Raw genomic sequence first — 15,975 nt, 5'->3', positions numbered from 1 at the left:
TATTTCTTTAAACGGTACTTGCACTGAGATACTAGAAAGACTACCTCTGTTTTAATAGGTATTAAATTTAAGCTTATTTGAATTTTAACTCAGTTATGTTGACTGACTACATCACAGTCTGGTATGGAAACACCAATACCCTTGAATGGAAAATCCTACAAGATTAGTGAATACTGACCAGTGCATCATGGGAAAAGTGCTCCTAAACACTGAGCACATCGACATGGAACATTGTTGCAGGAAAGCAGCAGCCACCATCAGGGAATCCAACCACACACACTGTACCTGCTCTTCTCTCACTTCTACCATCAGGAGAAAGGTAGCAGTGCCTCAGAACTCACACCTCCAGGTTCAGAAACAGCTACTACCCCTTCACAACAGGCTCTTGAACAAAAGGGAGTAACTTCACTTGCTCCATCGTTGAGATGTTCCCACAACCAATGGACTCACTTTCAAGCAATCCTCATCTCATGTTCTTGATATTTATTGTGTATTTATTATTATTTCTTTTTGTATTTACACAGTTGGTTGTCTTCTGCACTCTTGGTGAACACCCTGTTAGGTGGCCTTTCATTGATTCTGTTATGGTTATTATTCTACAGATTTATAAACCATAAGACTATAAGATATAGGACCAGAATTAGGCCATTTGGCCCATCAAGTGTACTCCACCACTTCATCATGGCTGATCCAATTTTCCTCGCAACTCAATCTCCTGTCTTCTCCCCATATTCCTTCATGCCCTGATCAATCAAGAATCTATCAACCTCTGCCTTAAATATACATAAAGTCTTGGCCTCCACAGATGCCTGTGGCAAAGAATTCCACACATGCACCACACTCTGGCTAAAGAAATCCCTCCTCATTGCCTTTCTAAAAGAATGCCCCTCTATTCTGAGACTGTGTCCTCCGGTCTTAGACTCCCCCACCACAGGGAACCTCCTTTCCATATCCACTTTATTGTGGCCATACAGCATTTGATAGATTTCAATAAGGTCACCCCACATTCTTCCCAATTCTGGTGAATATAGGCCCAGAGGCAAAGGCTCTTCATATGATAAGCCCTTCAATCCAGGAATCATTTCCATGAACCTCCTTCGAACCCTCTCCAGTTTCACCAAATCCTTTCCAAGATAACGAGCCCAAACCTGCTCACAACACTCTAAGTGAGCCCTCACCAGTGTTTTATAAAGTCTCAACATTACATCTTTGCTTTTATATACTAGTCCTCGAAAAGAATGCCAACATTGCATTTGCCTTCCTCAACACGGACTCAACTTGCAAATTAACCTTTAGGGAATCCTGCACAAGAACTCCCAAGTCCCTTTGCACCTCATTTTTTTTCCCTCTCCATTTAGAAAATAGTCTATCCCTTCATTTTTTTCCACTAAAGAGCATGACTTATTGAGTATGCCCACAAGAAAATGAAACTCAGGGTTGTATATATGAACTTTCATAATAAAATTTACGCTAAACTTTGAACGAAAACCGCTTAAACTATAAGCATATTTTCAAAAAGAGGGACTCTTTTTTCCCCCTAATTTGTACCACTAAAATGTCCAAGAAAATCAATGGAGAATCCAGTGGTAGAACAATTGTGAAAGATCTGGTGTTTGAAATCTGTCAGTAAGTCTAGGACTCCTGCATTTAACAGCACATGGGTCTGGTTGCTAAAATAGAATCCATTGTCAATTCCATTTCGGACAGTAAGCATTAGTCAGTAATATCTAGACCAGTCATGCAACTGAAGTCACTAGAATCTGGAGAAAAATAAAAATAAATTGCTGGAGGAACCCATCAGATTGAGCAGCAAATCAAACATGACAAAGTCCACAGATGTTGGAAATCCAAAGCAACATACACAAAATGCCTGAGGAACTCAGCAGGTCGGGAGGCATCTATGAAAATGAAAGAACAGTCGATACCTCAGGCTGAGGCCCTTCTTCAGGACTGGAAGAGAAAAGAATGCCAGAATCACAGAGGGGAAGCTGTGAGCAAGGGTTTCATTGAACTTATGTTCAGCAGCACCCGTGAAGGCAAAGGGATGGCTGACATTTTGGGTCAAGGTTCTGCTTCAGGACTGGTGCAGAGTATAAACACTAAACACTGACCATCTTGGTGCTTCCACAGATGCTGCATGATCCATTAGTGCCTCCAGTAATATCTAGTCCAGTGTTTTGAAGCTTTTCCTACAAGCAGCCCACAAGCCTCTGCTTTGCTGACCTTGGGTTTACGTATATCCTTGTATGTAACATATCTCAAAAGATGCTATAATATTCAAATGGAGCCTTAAATTAGTACATCACGTGACAATGTAAGCAAATACACAAACAAATGAAATCAATAATTTTACTATTTAATTTTAATGCTGCAGCTCTGAACATACCTTTCCGGTCCAGTAAGTCGCTCCACCTAGCAACCCACCTATTTAACCTATTTACAGGACAATGTATAATTATCAATTTATCCACTAACCAGCATGTCTTTGGACTGTGGGAGGAAACCAGAGCACACTGAGGAAACCCACACAGTTCATGAGAAGGTACAAACACCTTACAAACAGTGCTGGAATCGAACTCTGAACTGCTTGACATCCTGAGCTGTAACAGCGTTGTGCTAACTTCTATACTGCCATAGTTAGTAGTGAAAATTAAAGTGCAAATAGTAAATTCAAATACACGTTTCGCTAAAACAAGCATCTTCCTAAAAAAATTTATATGCCAACTTTAATGTTTTCATTCCTTAACTGAAATGTCACACAAATCTCTGCTAGTTGTCCAAATGTAGAAAAGAAAAAAAATTCATTTACTCACTTTTTCCACATAGTATTTGGTTTGTCGGGTTCCTTTTCAATACGCCCCCATGCAGCAAGGAATGCAAATGGCCAAGCTAGAAGCATCATGAAAGCAGCCAGCAGAAGACGAATTGGGAATAACGTTACAGTCATAACAGCTATCTGTAGAATTTAAAATACAAAATGATGGAAGAGTGTCACTGAGCTTTTACTTACAAGTTGTATTATATATTAAATCTAAAACCAATTTTACATAATTTGTATAAAGACCTTGCGGATGGGATTATAGCAACACACATTCGTAACCACAGATGAGCAAAAATATCAATACTACTTTGAAATCAGCCATTTTTAATTTTGGGCGTTACAGCTGAAACCTGATGCAAGTTTCTGCACAGGAAAAAGGTTGCAGAAGTTGCATCAGGCTCAGAGCAGATCTTGCAATTCTGATAGAACATTCAAAAAAAGCAAAGAGTTAGTGCTGAATCAAGTAGCTAGAAAAAAAGCACAGACGTTACTGCAGCACTGGGAGCGATTACTTTCATTCTCAATAAAATGTGTTTAATGGTCCAGTAATGCACAAGACATACAAGAAGACATACAAGAAATAGTGCATTTTAAATGGTTCAAAGGAATACATTTGAAGAATCCTGTCAGGCAAGTTAAGCAGGAAAAAAAAACATGAAAAGCTCTTTCAATTCTCTTTGGAAGCAAAATAAAGCAAACAGAATGAAGTAGACAGAAGATCTTGGTAGCCTGATTTTGCAGAAAACACAAATATTAATGTTTCAGAGACAAACCTGCAGGCGTGATTTTGAAGCACCTCAAAAACATCCAGGCAGGTTATTCTGCAAATCTGAATGTATTGTTTACCACTGCTTTTACCCTTCAAATGCTGCTCCACCTTGTTTAATCTTTTTTGAGCCCAGCTTTGACATATCTATTCACATTTTAAAGTATTTAACTAAGAACATTTCTACTTCTGTTCTTCATATTTAAACATTTCACATAAATTAACCGTAAGAATGACATTATCAAACTAAATGTAAAATAGTTTCACGTTAAAATCTGTTCTCCTGAAGATCTCATTAAGGTGGACAATTGACCATTCCTTTACATTGACAAGATTTTAAAAAATACCTGGTCCTTGTTTGATTCAAATGCACATTGTTGCACAAAACAGACTCTGAACTAGTCAGAGACTAAACTTGGTAACTTGATTTCAAGGCAGCCCGATCTGTAGAATTTATGAAAATAAAAAACCTGGCAAGATTATTATAGCACCTTTACTGCAGCCTCATTATTTCTGGATTAATATACCTGTCCAGTGGTGATGCGACTGTTAAGCCTATAAACTGTTTCTCATCTTATTCTAATCCTGGATCATTCCAGACTTCTGAGCTTAGGTTACATTTTAAATTAGGCCAAACAACTTTCAATTCTTCTTATTTTCAAGAAGCAATCCATAGACAGAAATACAGTCGATTCTAGCTAACTGGGTATCGGTTAATTGTCGTGTAGCCGCTTTATTTGGAACAATTCTGGGAAAAAGAACAAAAACTAATCAAGAAAATAGCTATGATTTTGTTTTTCATTTTAACTTTAAAAAAATTTCAGAACCTTGCTAAGACGCCACGAAAAGATCTGACACGAGCTGAAAAAATTATCCTACTGGACCAGATTGAAAGCCATCTGCCTAACACCACTTATTTATTGTTGGATTATGACACTACTTCACACAGGAAGGTAGCACGTTATGTACATTAAGTGCCTGCGTTGATTTTGTTCATTTCCAGTTAATCAAAAGTACATGCCAGCGTACACTGGATGAATTGCTCGTCAATAATCACTACGAACTAATACACTCTTATGATATTGTGGTATTGGTAGTGTTCTAATTTGTCCTGAAATTTCATTTAAATACAGAATTTGTTTCTCAGTTAAACAGCAGTCTTTTTTTTATATATATACCTTAACCCAGTTTCATGAAACTTCAGTTAATTGAGGCAGCCACTTAAATGGGCCAAAACATACTGGTCCCAATTAACAGCAATTCCCCGTATTTAGTCCTAAATCTTGGTGCTCTTGCAAGCTTATTTCTAATGATTAGTAATTCAAAACCCAGTTATCTCTGCTTGTTATGCTATTAAATGGTTTTAGTTTTGACTTTCAGCATTTCAATGCTCCAAACCCCATTTGTACCAATTTTCCCATACTCCAAATGATGCTCAAATTCTTGAGTACTATTAGAGTTCCATTATTTAAATAGAGAATATGCCATTACACTCCGACTTGACATTCGTGCACATGTTGACAAGATCATTGGAATTCCCCCTACTCAGCACCAACGTGGCTGACATTTTAAAAATGCAAACACGAGGAAATCTGCAGATGCTGGAAATTCAAGCAACACACACAAAATGCTGGTGGAACGCAGCAGGCCAGGCAGCATCTATTGGAAGAGGTACAGTCGAAGTTTCGGGCCGAGACCCTTCGTCAGGACTAACTGAAAGAAGAGATAGTAAGAGATTTGAAAGTGGGAGGGGGAGATCCAGCTCTTAGCTCCATCTGTCCCCCTCCTGTCTTCTCCTATCATTTTGGATCTCCCTCTCCCCCTCCCACTTTCAGATGGTACCTGGCCTGGAGCTACGCTGACCTCAGAGTATTAATTGCCAACAACAGCTTCTTATAACAAATCCTACTTGAGAATTCTGTGATCAATCAATTCTAGAAATTCAGTCCTTTGACTAAGTTGTTACTCATCTCATTACTTATGGTTCCTTAATATTTTCAGAACTTCACAGACCACTGAACCACATCTTGTTTTGTGATGGCAGGTTTTTACAAACCTAACAGAATTCTTACAATAAATGTGTTAACTTACTTGGCTAGATTTCTAATGGGGGGGGGGGAACACACATCTAAAATGTTAACTGTGTTTCTCTCTACAAATGCTGCCTGATCAGTTAACTAATTCCAGGGCTTTGTTTCTATTTCAACCATCACAGTGCAAAGAATGTAACAGAGCTCACCATCTACCATCTACCAAGATCAGTGCTCAGTGGGGCCTCAAGAGACATGGGGCAGTCACCAGTCGACTAAACGATACTGACATCAGCTCCACAAGAATGCTGAACGTACTGAATCATGAATGCAGGCAGAGGTTTAGTGACTGTATTTACAGTTAGATGCAGTTGCATTACTGTCAGATAGCGCCTGTGTATTTTGATGCAAAGTTGTTCAATTATATTCAGTATTTTCCTCATCATTTCTTGAGCATTCTTCCCTCCTTTTGATCCATCTCCATCCAGTTTTGCTTCCACCCTCAATCTACTACCTTCAAGTCTCCCTCCCCGTCAACGGAGATGACCCTTTTGTTTTTAAGCTCCTTTCCGCACCCTGTGGCACATTGGATGGCAACCTTGTCGTTCCTTTGGCATTTTTGTCTGTTTGATGCTCAAGCCAGCACAGATAGAAAGCATGCAAGCTGCCGACCGGATTTGAAGCTGGGACCATTTGTCTTGAAGTCCAGTGCTGGTGCCATTACTCCACCGGCCAGCTTACTGAGATGTCTAGCCCACTTTAATTACTATTCCTAAGCAGAAGCAACCCCCCTCCCCACCCCAAACCAACCACTGAGGCAGCTTTACCAGCTGACGTTTGTTCTAGGTTGCTCTTTAGGAGCTCGTGATTCCTTTCACATTGCCCACATGACGTGATGCAACCCCTTTCTCATCTGAAGTGATTATCTTAACTTCCAAGGACAGATCTCCTCCTTTAATATTTCTAAGTGATTCCTTACACTCAGATGATTTCAATTTTTTTTTAAACAACATCCATTGCTTCTGAATTTTTCTTTCATTCAGCTTGTGCTGGCTCTGTAAAAGGAACAAGCTAGATCTCTGATTTTGGTTTACTTTACAAAGCTTTTGAAATGTATACCTATTTCAATTTTGAAAATCATTTCAACTCCTTCTACCATAGCTTTTTGCATTATTACTTTTTTTTTTAAATACTTCCAACTTTTTTTTGCAACTTTTCTTAAATCTTAGTTACAACAGTGACTAATCCTGCCAATAGAAACAGTTGAACTCCAACAATGTACACCCTTAAACTGCTCAAAAACAGAACTCCCCAATTATTTTAGACTCCCCATATAATTTAGGTAAATTTCTTTTATGACTTCAAGTTTCAGCCTTTCTTCCTAAAATTGTGTTATACAGAATTGAACAATTCTTGACCTGAGGTCTAACATGTAATTTATACAGATTTAGTTCAACTAGCTTGTTTTTATAATAGTGTTCTGTTACAAACACTGGTATCTTATACATTTTAAACTGAACTAAATATAGCAAAAGCTGTAACTTTAGCAGTAACAGAAAATGCAGGTCAGTCTTTATCTGTAGAATGAGAAGCTGTTGAACATATTTTTAAAACCAAATATTAAAATCAAAATTTTTTCCACTGAACACCAACTTAAAATGGGATGAGACCAGCTGAAAATTTATTTGGCATCATAAGTGATTTACCATTGTGTTATTCAAAAAAAGAATAGGAATAGCTTCAATGAGATAATCAGATAACTACCAAAAATAATGCCAACTTTCCAATGTAAACACCTGTGCCCTTGTTGACCTCTCAGAAGCATTTGGTACTCAGTTTATGTGATCCTTCCACCAAAATGACCACAAGCTTGCCAATAGGTTTGAAGGCTTGCGTGCCTCAATAACCCAGAGAATTAAGCTGGCTGGGGTCAAGGCTTTATGCTTTGGCTCTAGGTAGGGTTACGCATGCCAAACTAGTCAAAGGGTAGCTGCCTGACTAGAAGTGGTCCACTGGTCCTCCAGGTTCAAGGGTTTCAGCTTAGGGCTAAGAACCCTGACTGGTAAAAACAAAACTGTTACAGAAACAGCAATTAAGAATCTTTCTACATCTGAATGTGATGTATTCCTGAGTCTCCACCCAGGACTTGTACGACTGACAGCAGTGAAAACCAAGAGGAGCTACTGACATGATGAAGGAAGCTCTGAACACCAGCAGAGATGGCAGACCTTCATTGCTGCCCTACCCACCAGTGGCATAATGGGCAGTAAATTAGGTGGTCCTTGGAAAATCCTTTGCATTTAGATGTACAAATAAACTTACAGAAGCAATCAAACAACTCCATGACAGAGGGAGAGACTGAAGGTGTAGAAATTCTGCCTCCTCAGTATATCTGGTTTCCAACAAAATTGCATTCTTACATGGTCACTCCTTTACAATTCATTGTGTTTCTGGTAATTTTTGATAAATCTTGAAATCACTCATGATCAGATTTAGGGTAGATGGACAACACTAAAAGATTATTTTAAAATAAAGGTGCCCTGAGAGTGTATTTGAGAGTTTGTTTGCTAATGAACTCACTTGGGCAGCAAAATCCAGAATATCAGAAAGCAACCTTGAACCAACCTGCCTGAAATTTAGCACGGCTATCAGCCTGCAAAATGTGCACATGTCCCCATCTCCAGATATAGATTATACTCCATCCATTACCAGCTGCAAATATGTACACAGATCCACCTTTAACTAGCATGTATACTCAATGTAGGTGCATCTAAAACCAGCTCAGTTTTCACAAAATTGCTAAGTACTCCAGGGATAAAAACTACAAATCAAGTCAAAAAAACAAAGAATGTCGTTATTAAGACTCTGCTGTCCAAGCATAAAGCGTATGCAAATAAAATTTTCACTGAAGCCAACTAACAGGTAAAATAAAACTTATCCAAGCAAAATCGTTGAAGTTAACAAACCAAACGTAGCTATGCTATCAGAACCTCAGCTTTATGATTGTACCCGTCATAAATGAGTCCTAAAGATCTTTTATTACAAATTGAGAACTATGCAATGCAATTCAAAATAGATCCAACAACAACACAACATGCAAAGGTGAGAAAAATTCGCCAAGTTTTAAAGCAAAAAAAATGAAACCAGTACAAAAACTTATTTTCTTAATGGGCCCAACATATTAAACTCAGTTGATAAAGTCCTGCATGGTAGACTGGTCGAATGTGGGATTCAAGGCAAACTGCCTAATTAGACCCAAAATTGACAGTGACAGGAGGCAGAAATGATGCCTTGTTATTGAAAATTGTGACCAGTGGTACACCGCAGGGAGCCTTAGTTCCACCACCACCAGGTTCAGGAACAGTTATATCTCTTCAACCATCAGTGCGCATGCGCCGGTCGTGCATGCATCCTGGTATGGCCGTTTCGATCTATTCTTACTTTCTACTTCTTACTTTTTAATTTACGTTATTTTTTGTATTTTTTTTCTCACAGTAACACATCGAAGCTGCACCCTCCCTAACATGCTGGTAGAGAAAGTTTTATTCGGGTTTTCTTTAGCGCTGGAAATGGTTACACCCCAATATGCGGGACAGAAGGTCGCAAGAAGGCAGCAAAGACCGGCCGTCTTAGCGAACACAGCGGTAGACACCCCTGCTGAAATCCGGAGGAAAACACACAGAGGGGGATCACAAAGCCGAGGAAAGAGGACCGGGTGGAGACAACAGAGACTTCTGGAGAAGAGGAGTTCGGTGGGTAATACCGTTTTGGCTGACCAGAAGTGCACTGAGAGCGGTAAGCATAAAGGAGTTAGGTGCTTACCGTTCTGGCTAACAACAGATGGTGCAATCCAGGGTATATTACAATCGAGGAACATGTTTGCAGACTGGATATTGAACTTTTTACTGTTGGACTTCGGCCACATTCCACCGTGATACAACACTTGGCGGCACGGGAGGTCGTTCCTGCCTGTGGCCATCGAATGTGCAGCTCCTCCCGTGGAGGGTCAGACACACTGAGCCAATAGACTGGTCCTGGACTTATTTTTCATCTGGCATAATTTGTATTTTGGTGTTTGATTGTGGGGGTTTTTTGTATTGCTACATTTACGCTCTACTCTTGGTTGGTGCGGCTGTAATGAAACCAAATTTCCCTCGGGATTAATAAAGTATATCTATCTATCTATCAGGGTCCTGAACCAGCAAAGATAACTTCACTTACCTCAATACCAGACTGATTCCACAACTCACATTCAAGGACTTTACAATTCATGTTCTCAATAGTATTTCTTACTTTATTTGTGCAGTTTGCCTTCTTTTGCACATTGGTTGCTTGTCCAATTTTGTGTGTAATTTTTCCTTGATTCTACAGTGTTTCTTTTTATCTAATGCGAATGCCCACAGGAAAATGAATCACAGGCTAGTATATGGTGGCATGTACATATTTTGGTAACAAATTTACTTTGGTACTGGTAAACCTGTACTTGGATGCGAATTTAGGTGTTTCGATTACTGAGTTTGCAGATAACGTAAAAGTTGGTGTTGTGGATAACAAAGAACATTGTCCAAGGCTAAGCAGGATATAGATCAGGTGGAAAGTTAAGTGTTTCAGTGGCATATGCAAACCCCATTTCCAGAAAAGTTGGGATATTTTCCACAATGCAATAAAAAATAAAAATCTGTGATATGTTAATTCACGTGAACCTTTATTTAACTGACAAAAGTACAAAGAAAAGATTTTCAATAGTTTTACTGACCAACTTAATTGTATTTTGTAAACATACCCAATTTTAGAATTTGATGGCTGCAACACTCAACAAAAGTTGGGACAGAGGCATGTTTACCATTGTGTTACATTACATTTCCTTTTAATAACACTTTTTAATCATTTTGGAACTGAGGATACTAATTGTAGTAGAATTGCAATTGGAAATTTTGTCCATTCTTGCTTGATATAAGACTTCAGCTACTCAACAGTCCATGGTCTCCGTTGTCTGATTCTCCTCTTCATGATGCGCCATACATTTTCAATAGGAGATAGATCTGGACTGGCAGCAGGCCATTCAAGCACATGCACTCTGTGTCTACAAAGCCACGCTGTTGTAGTCCGTGCAGAATGTGGTCTGGCATTGTCCTGCTGAAATAAGCATGGACGTCCCAGGAAGAGACACCGCCTTGATGGCAACATATGTCTCTCTAAAATCCTAATCTACACCTCAGAGTCAATGGTACCTTCACATACATGCAACTCACCCATGCCGTGGGTACTGATGCACCCCCATACCATCACAGATGCTGGCTTATGCACCTTTCGCTGATAACAATCTGGATGGTCGTTTTCATCTTTGGCACGGAGAACTCGACGCCCATTTTTTTCCGAAAACTAGCTGAAATGTGGACTCATCTGACCACAGCACATGGTTCCACGGTCTTTTGTCCATCTGAGATGAGCTCGGGCCCAGAGAACTCGCCGGCGTTTCTGCATAGAGTTGATGTATGGCTTCCTCCTTGCATAATACAGTTTCAGGTTGCATTTCTGGATGCAGTGAAGGTCTGTGTTGAGTGACAATGGATTTCCAAAGTACTCCAGAGCCCAGGTGGCTATAATTGTCACAGTAGCATGACTGTTTCTTAGGCAGTGCAGCCTGAGGGCTTGAAGATCACGTGCATTCAACAGTGGTTTCCGACCTTACCCTTTACGCACTGAGATGTCTCTGAATTCTCTGAATTTTTTCACAATATTATGTACTGTAGATGCTGAAAGACCTAAATTCTCTGCAACCTTGCGTTGAGAAATGTTCCTTTTGAACTGACTAACAATGCTGTCATGAATTTTGGCACAAAGGGGTGAGCCACGACCCATCCTTGCCTGCAAAGACTGAGCCTTTGATGGACGCTACTTTTATACCCAGTCATGATACCTCACCTGTTACCAATTAGTCTTCCAAACCGGTGTTACTTGAATATTCTGTGCACTTTTCAATCTTATTTTAACTCTGTCCCAACTTTTGTTGCGTATGTTGCAGCCATCAAATTCTAAATTTGTGTATATTTACAAATTACAATTAAGTTGGTCAGTAAAACTACTGAAAATCTTTTCTTTGTACCTTTGTCAGTTAAATAAAGGTTCACGTGAATTAACATACAACAAATTTTTGTTTTTATTGCATTTTGGAAAACATCCCAACTTTTCTGGAAATGGGGTTTGTAGAATTTAATCCCTTATTAAAGGTGCATAAAGTGTAAAGTGTTACATTGGGGCAGGATATTGACAGTGCTCTACCATTTACTAATGAATGTTCATGAACAGACGCTCAATCCTTAATTCCCTGCAACTTGCAACACAGGAAGATAAAGCAGTATATGACATACTTAACAGAACATTATGTCACAACTTCACAAAACACTGAAAGGACCATACTTGGAAGCAATGTGTGCCATTCTGGTTGACACACTACAGGAAGGATGTGGCTGGGCTGGACAGCGTGCAGAAGACATTCCTCAGGATGTTGCCTGGATTGGGGGATTTAGTTATGAGGAAAGGTTGGGAAGGCAGGGCTTGTTTTCCCCCAGCATGCAGGGGATTGTGGGGTGACCTGAGGCCCCTGTTGGTTAGGGTCGACCATAGATTGTGCATCCTAGCTGTCCAGATATGCATGTCAGGGCAGAGCAAGCTCCCACTCTCCACGCATCTGAAGAACCTAAAGGAACGGCAAAGACCAGTGCAGCTTGGCACCAGCAGCATTGCAGGAGTTGTCAGTGAACAACGTCGGACTGCCTCAGGAAATCAAGCTCTGGATTTTACCCTCTGGGTTTAGTCCCGCAGCTTTCCCAATGAATGGGTATAACCACAAAGCAGCGGAGCTTTGAGATCAGAGTTTTCTTTATCCTTGGTGAACTGTTTTCCATGGCTGACGAGTTCCATCTGCCCGAAGTGAATGGTTTTAAGGCACCAGTGACCCGCCTTTACCAGAGGTGGCTGGGATGACCTGAGAGGCATATAAAATTAACAATAGGCACACGTTTAAAGTGATATGCAGGAATTTCGAAAGGGATTTGAGATGAAAGTTTTTAAATGAACATGGCTGATTCTAGAACTCGGTGCCAGATATGGCTAATATGCTTAGGAAATATTTAGACATGCATTAAAAACAGACAAGGAATACAATATAAACCTAATGCAGACAAATGGGAAAAATGTGCAGTAGATGGGCAAATATTAGTCAAAGCATATATTCAAGAAAATGTGCCAACTAGTTCTTGTTATCCAATTAAGGCACAAATAGAAAATGTTTTAACTAAGAGACTCGTGTTATAAGATGCAGTGGATGTGTTATATCACTCTTACCCGACAAACTCACCCACTCACTACATGTCCAAAATCTGCATCACGGCAGAGTACCAGCTACTGTATGTTCAAATAAAGCCAATTATTCTGGCAAACAACTATAACAAGATCACAATAACATGTATATTTACTGTGAATATTTCCTCCTCTGTAAAATAAATCACGAACTAATAATGAAACCTTTTAGCCTGCCTGTGGAGTAGTGGTATCCGCATCCCAAACTTTGAGGTGAGTGGCCCTGGATTGAAATGCAGCTGGCTCCTTGCACACTTTATATCCATGCTGGGTTGAGCATTGAGCTAGAAACTTGGCCTCGTAAAAAAAACCTACAGATGTTAAAGAAACAGCAAGGTCGCTGCTCAGTGTGCCACAAGGAGCAGAAAGGAACAGCAGCAACAATCATGGAACTTCTTAGCAACATTAGAACTTCCATCATCCAATAATTATTAATCTGGTCAAAACTACACAATGTGCAAATATTTCTTGCAAAAGTGATTTCAGTGGTGTGCACTTCACAACACTAAATGTTAAGATACTGATAAGATACTAATTTCTGTGCCCCTCATAAACAAAGTTTCACTCAAACATCAAATTATTTCAGTGAAGCTCACACTCAGTGTAACTGGAAAGGTCCATGAAATGATAGCCATCCTCACCCTGGTCATGGCAAGTGTTGACTGCTTCCAAGCCAGTGTCAACGTGCAGACTGGGAGATCGTTTTGCTATATTGCCGAGACCCAACGCAGACTGGGAGATCGTTTTGCTGAACACCTACGCTCTGTCCGCCAGAGAAAGCAGGATCTCCCAATGGCCACACGTTTTAATTCCACATCCCATTCCCATTCTGTTATGTCTATCCATGGCCTCCTCTACTGTCAAGATGAAGCCACACTCAGGTTGGAGGAACAATGCCTTATATTCCGTCTGGGTAGCCTCCAACCTGATGGCATGAACATTGACTTCTCTAACTTCCGCTAATGCCCCACCTCCCCCTCGTACCCCATCCGTTATGTATTTTTATACACACATTCTTTCTCTCTCTCTCCTTTTTCTCCCTCTGACTATACCCCTTGCCCATCCTCTGGGTTCCCCCCCCTCCCTTTTCCTTCTCCCTGGGCCTCCTGTCCCATGATCCTCTCATATCCCTTTTCCAATCACCTGTCCAGCTCTTGGCTCCATCCCTCTCCCTCCTGTCTTCTCCTATCATTTTGGATCTACCCCTCCCCCTTTCAAATCTCTTACTAGCTCTTCATTCAGTTAGTCCTGACGAAGGGGCTCAGTCTGAAACGTCGACTGTACCTCTTCCTAGAGATGCTGCCTGGCCTGCTGTGTTCACCAGCAACTTTGATGTGTGTTGCTTGAATTTCCAGCATCTGCAGAATTCCTCGTGTTTACGTCAACACAATGAATTTACTGTGGAGAGTACCGGTACTCTTCATCATTGGTGTCATCCTTCCTCTTGTGTTGAGTACTGCTGATCCAGAGGAACATCACCCTGTTCTCTAAAGCTTTTGCTACAATCTTCTCGTTGGACTGGTGGGTGCCAACTTATTACGACACTTCTGCAGTTAAGGAAAGGGAAGTGGGGAGACCTGGCACTCCTATAATGTGATAGACTTTTCTAAATTGGGGGAAAATTAGAGGTGCAAAGGGACTTGAGAAATCTTGTGCGCAGCATTTTCTAAAGGGAGTCCATGGTAAGAAAGACAAATGCAATGTTAGCATTCATTTCAAGAGGACTAGAATATAACTGCAAGGATGTAATGCTGAGAGGCTTTACAAGGCATTGGTCAGACTACACTTGGAGTATCGAGAGCAGTTCTGAGCCCATTATCTAAGAAAAGATTTATTAGCATTGAAAAGGGTCCAGAAGAGGTTCACAAAAATGATTCCAGGAGTGAAAGGGTTAGCATGTGAAGAGCGTTTGATGATTCAAGGCCTGTACTGAATCAAGTTTAGAAGAATGGGGGGGGGGGCGGTGGGAGTATCTCATTGAGACCTATCAAATATTGAAAGGTCTGGATACAGTGCATATAAGGAGGATGTTTTCTATAATGGGTGAGTCTAGGACCAGAGGGCACTGCTTCAGAAAAGAGAGGCTTCCACTTAGAACAGAAAAGGAGAGGAATTTCTTCATCCAAAGGATAGTGAATCTGTGGAATTCTTCGTCATTTGTGGAGGCCAAGTCACTGAATATATTTAAAGTGGATGTTGATAGGTTCTTGATTAGTCAGAGTGTCAAAGGTTACTGGGAGAAGGCAGGAGAATGCGATGAGAGGAATAATAAATTAGCCATGATAGAATGCTGGAACAGATTCAATGGGCTGAATGGCCTAATTCTGCTCTTATGTCTTATGCTATCAAATAACATCAATTACGTGATGGGATTAATTTATCAAAAAGTAATCAAAATTGATTCATTTTAGGTCAATTAATCCAAGTGCTATTTTCTGCAAATTTAAAGCAAAATAATTTCTAAAACATAATGCTCAAGACTTAAGAACTAATCCTTGAATTTCTACCAATATACCTGCTACTTGCATCTGAATTAGTAATTGTGGAAAAACTCCACATACATCTGCATGGCAATAATTTGCTCTGGAGTTAATCGTGGAGTGTGCAGTCCAAAATGAAATAGCACAGCAATGCCATTTATAGCCAGCCTCACACAAACAGACGCCCTTACCATCAGCCTGACCTCAGATATCCACATCAGACACAATGGGCGAGATCATGCTGAACCAGCTCCACATCTTCTGGCCACCACAGTCGCACTTTGTTCTAGGATGCACGGCTCCCATGACTGAAGCCTAGCCACAGCTGCCATTCTACAAAAATACATGGTTCACAAGGCAAAACCAGGCCCAAGATTGAACCAAGTATGGACCAGCCAATGGACTTGTTTGATGGTTTCCCTGACAGCTCATCCTCCTCATGTCCTTTGCATTGTTTTCTACTGCTTGGGAAATTAATACAATCTAATGTATTCAAGTTAAAAACAAAACCAAATG

General features: G+C 40.3%; 1 protein-coding gene across 2 annotated transcripts in view; it reads right to left on the bottom strand.

The window, feature by feature from the left end:
• Positions 1 to 15,975, bottom strand: part of LOC140212457 (lysophosphatidylcholine acyltransferase 1-like) — a 122,400-nt gene that overhangs the window by 95,599 nt on the left and 10,826 nt on the right. The window contains exons 1-2 of one of the 2 annotated variants that reach the window (XM_072283274.1): positions 3,065 to 3,135; positions 2,814 to 2,956 (exon numbers count right to left, since the gene is read on the bottom strand). In XM_072283274.1, coding sequence (XP_072139375.1) covers positions 2,814 to 2,947 — 134 coding nt within the window. In that variant the 5' untranslated portion in view covers positions 2,948 to 2,956; positions 3,065 to 3,135. Of the gene's footprint in view, positions 1 to 2,813; positions 2,957 to 3,064; positions 3,136 to 15,975 lie in introns of those variants that run through there. The other variant, XM_072283273.1, reaches the window with a different exon arrangement.

The sequence above is a fragment of the Mobula birostris genome, chromosome 19 (assembly GCF_030028105.1).
Source record: "Mobula birostris isolate sMobBir1 chromosome 19, sMobBir1.hap1, whole genome shotgun sequence".
Classification (NCBI taxonomy): domain Eukaryota; kingdom Metazoa; phylum Chordata; class Chondrichthyes; order Myliobatiformes; family Myliobatidae; genus Mobula; species Mobula birostris.
The sequence above is the reverse complement of the archived record's forward strand: the minus strand, read 5'-3'. Positions and strand labels throughout refer to the sequence as shown.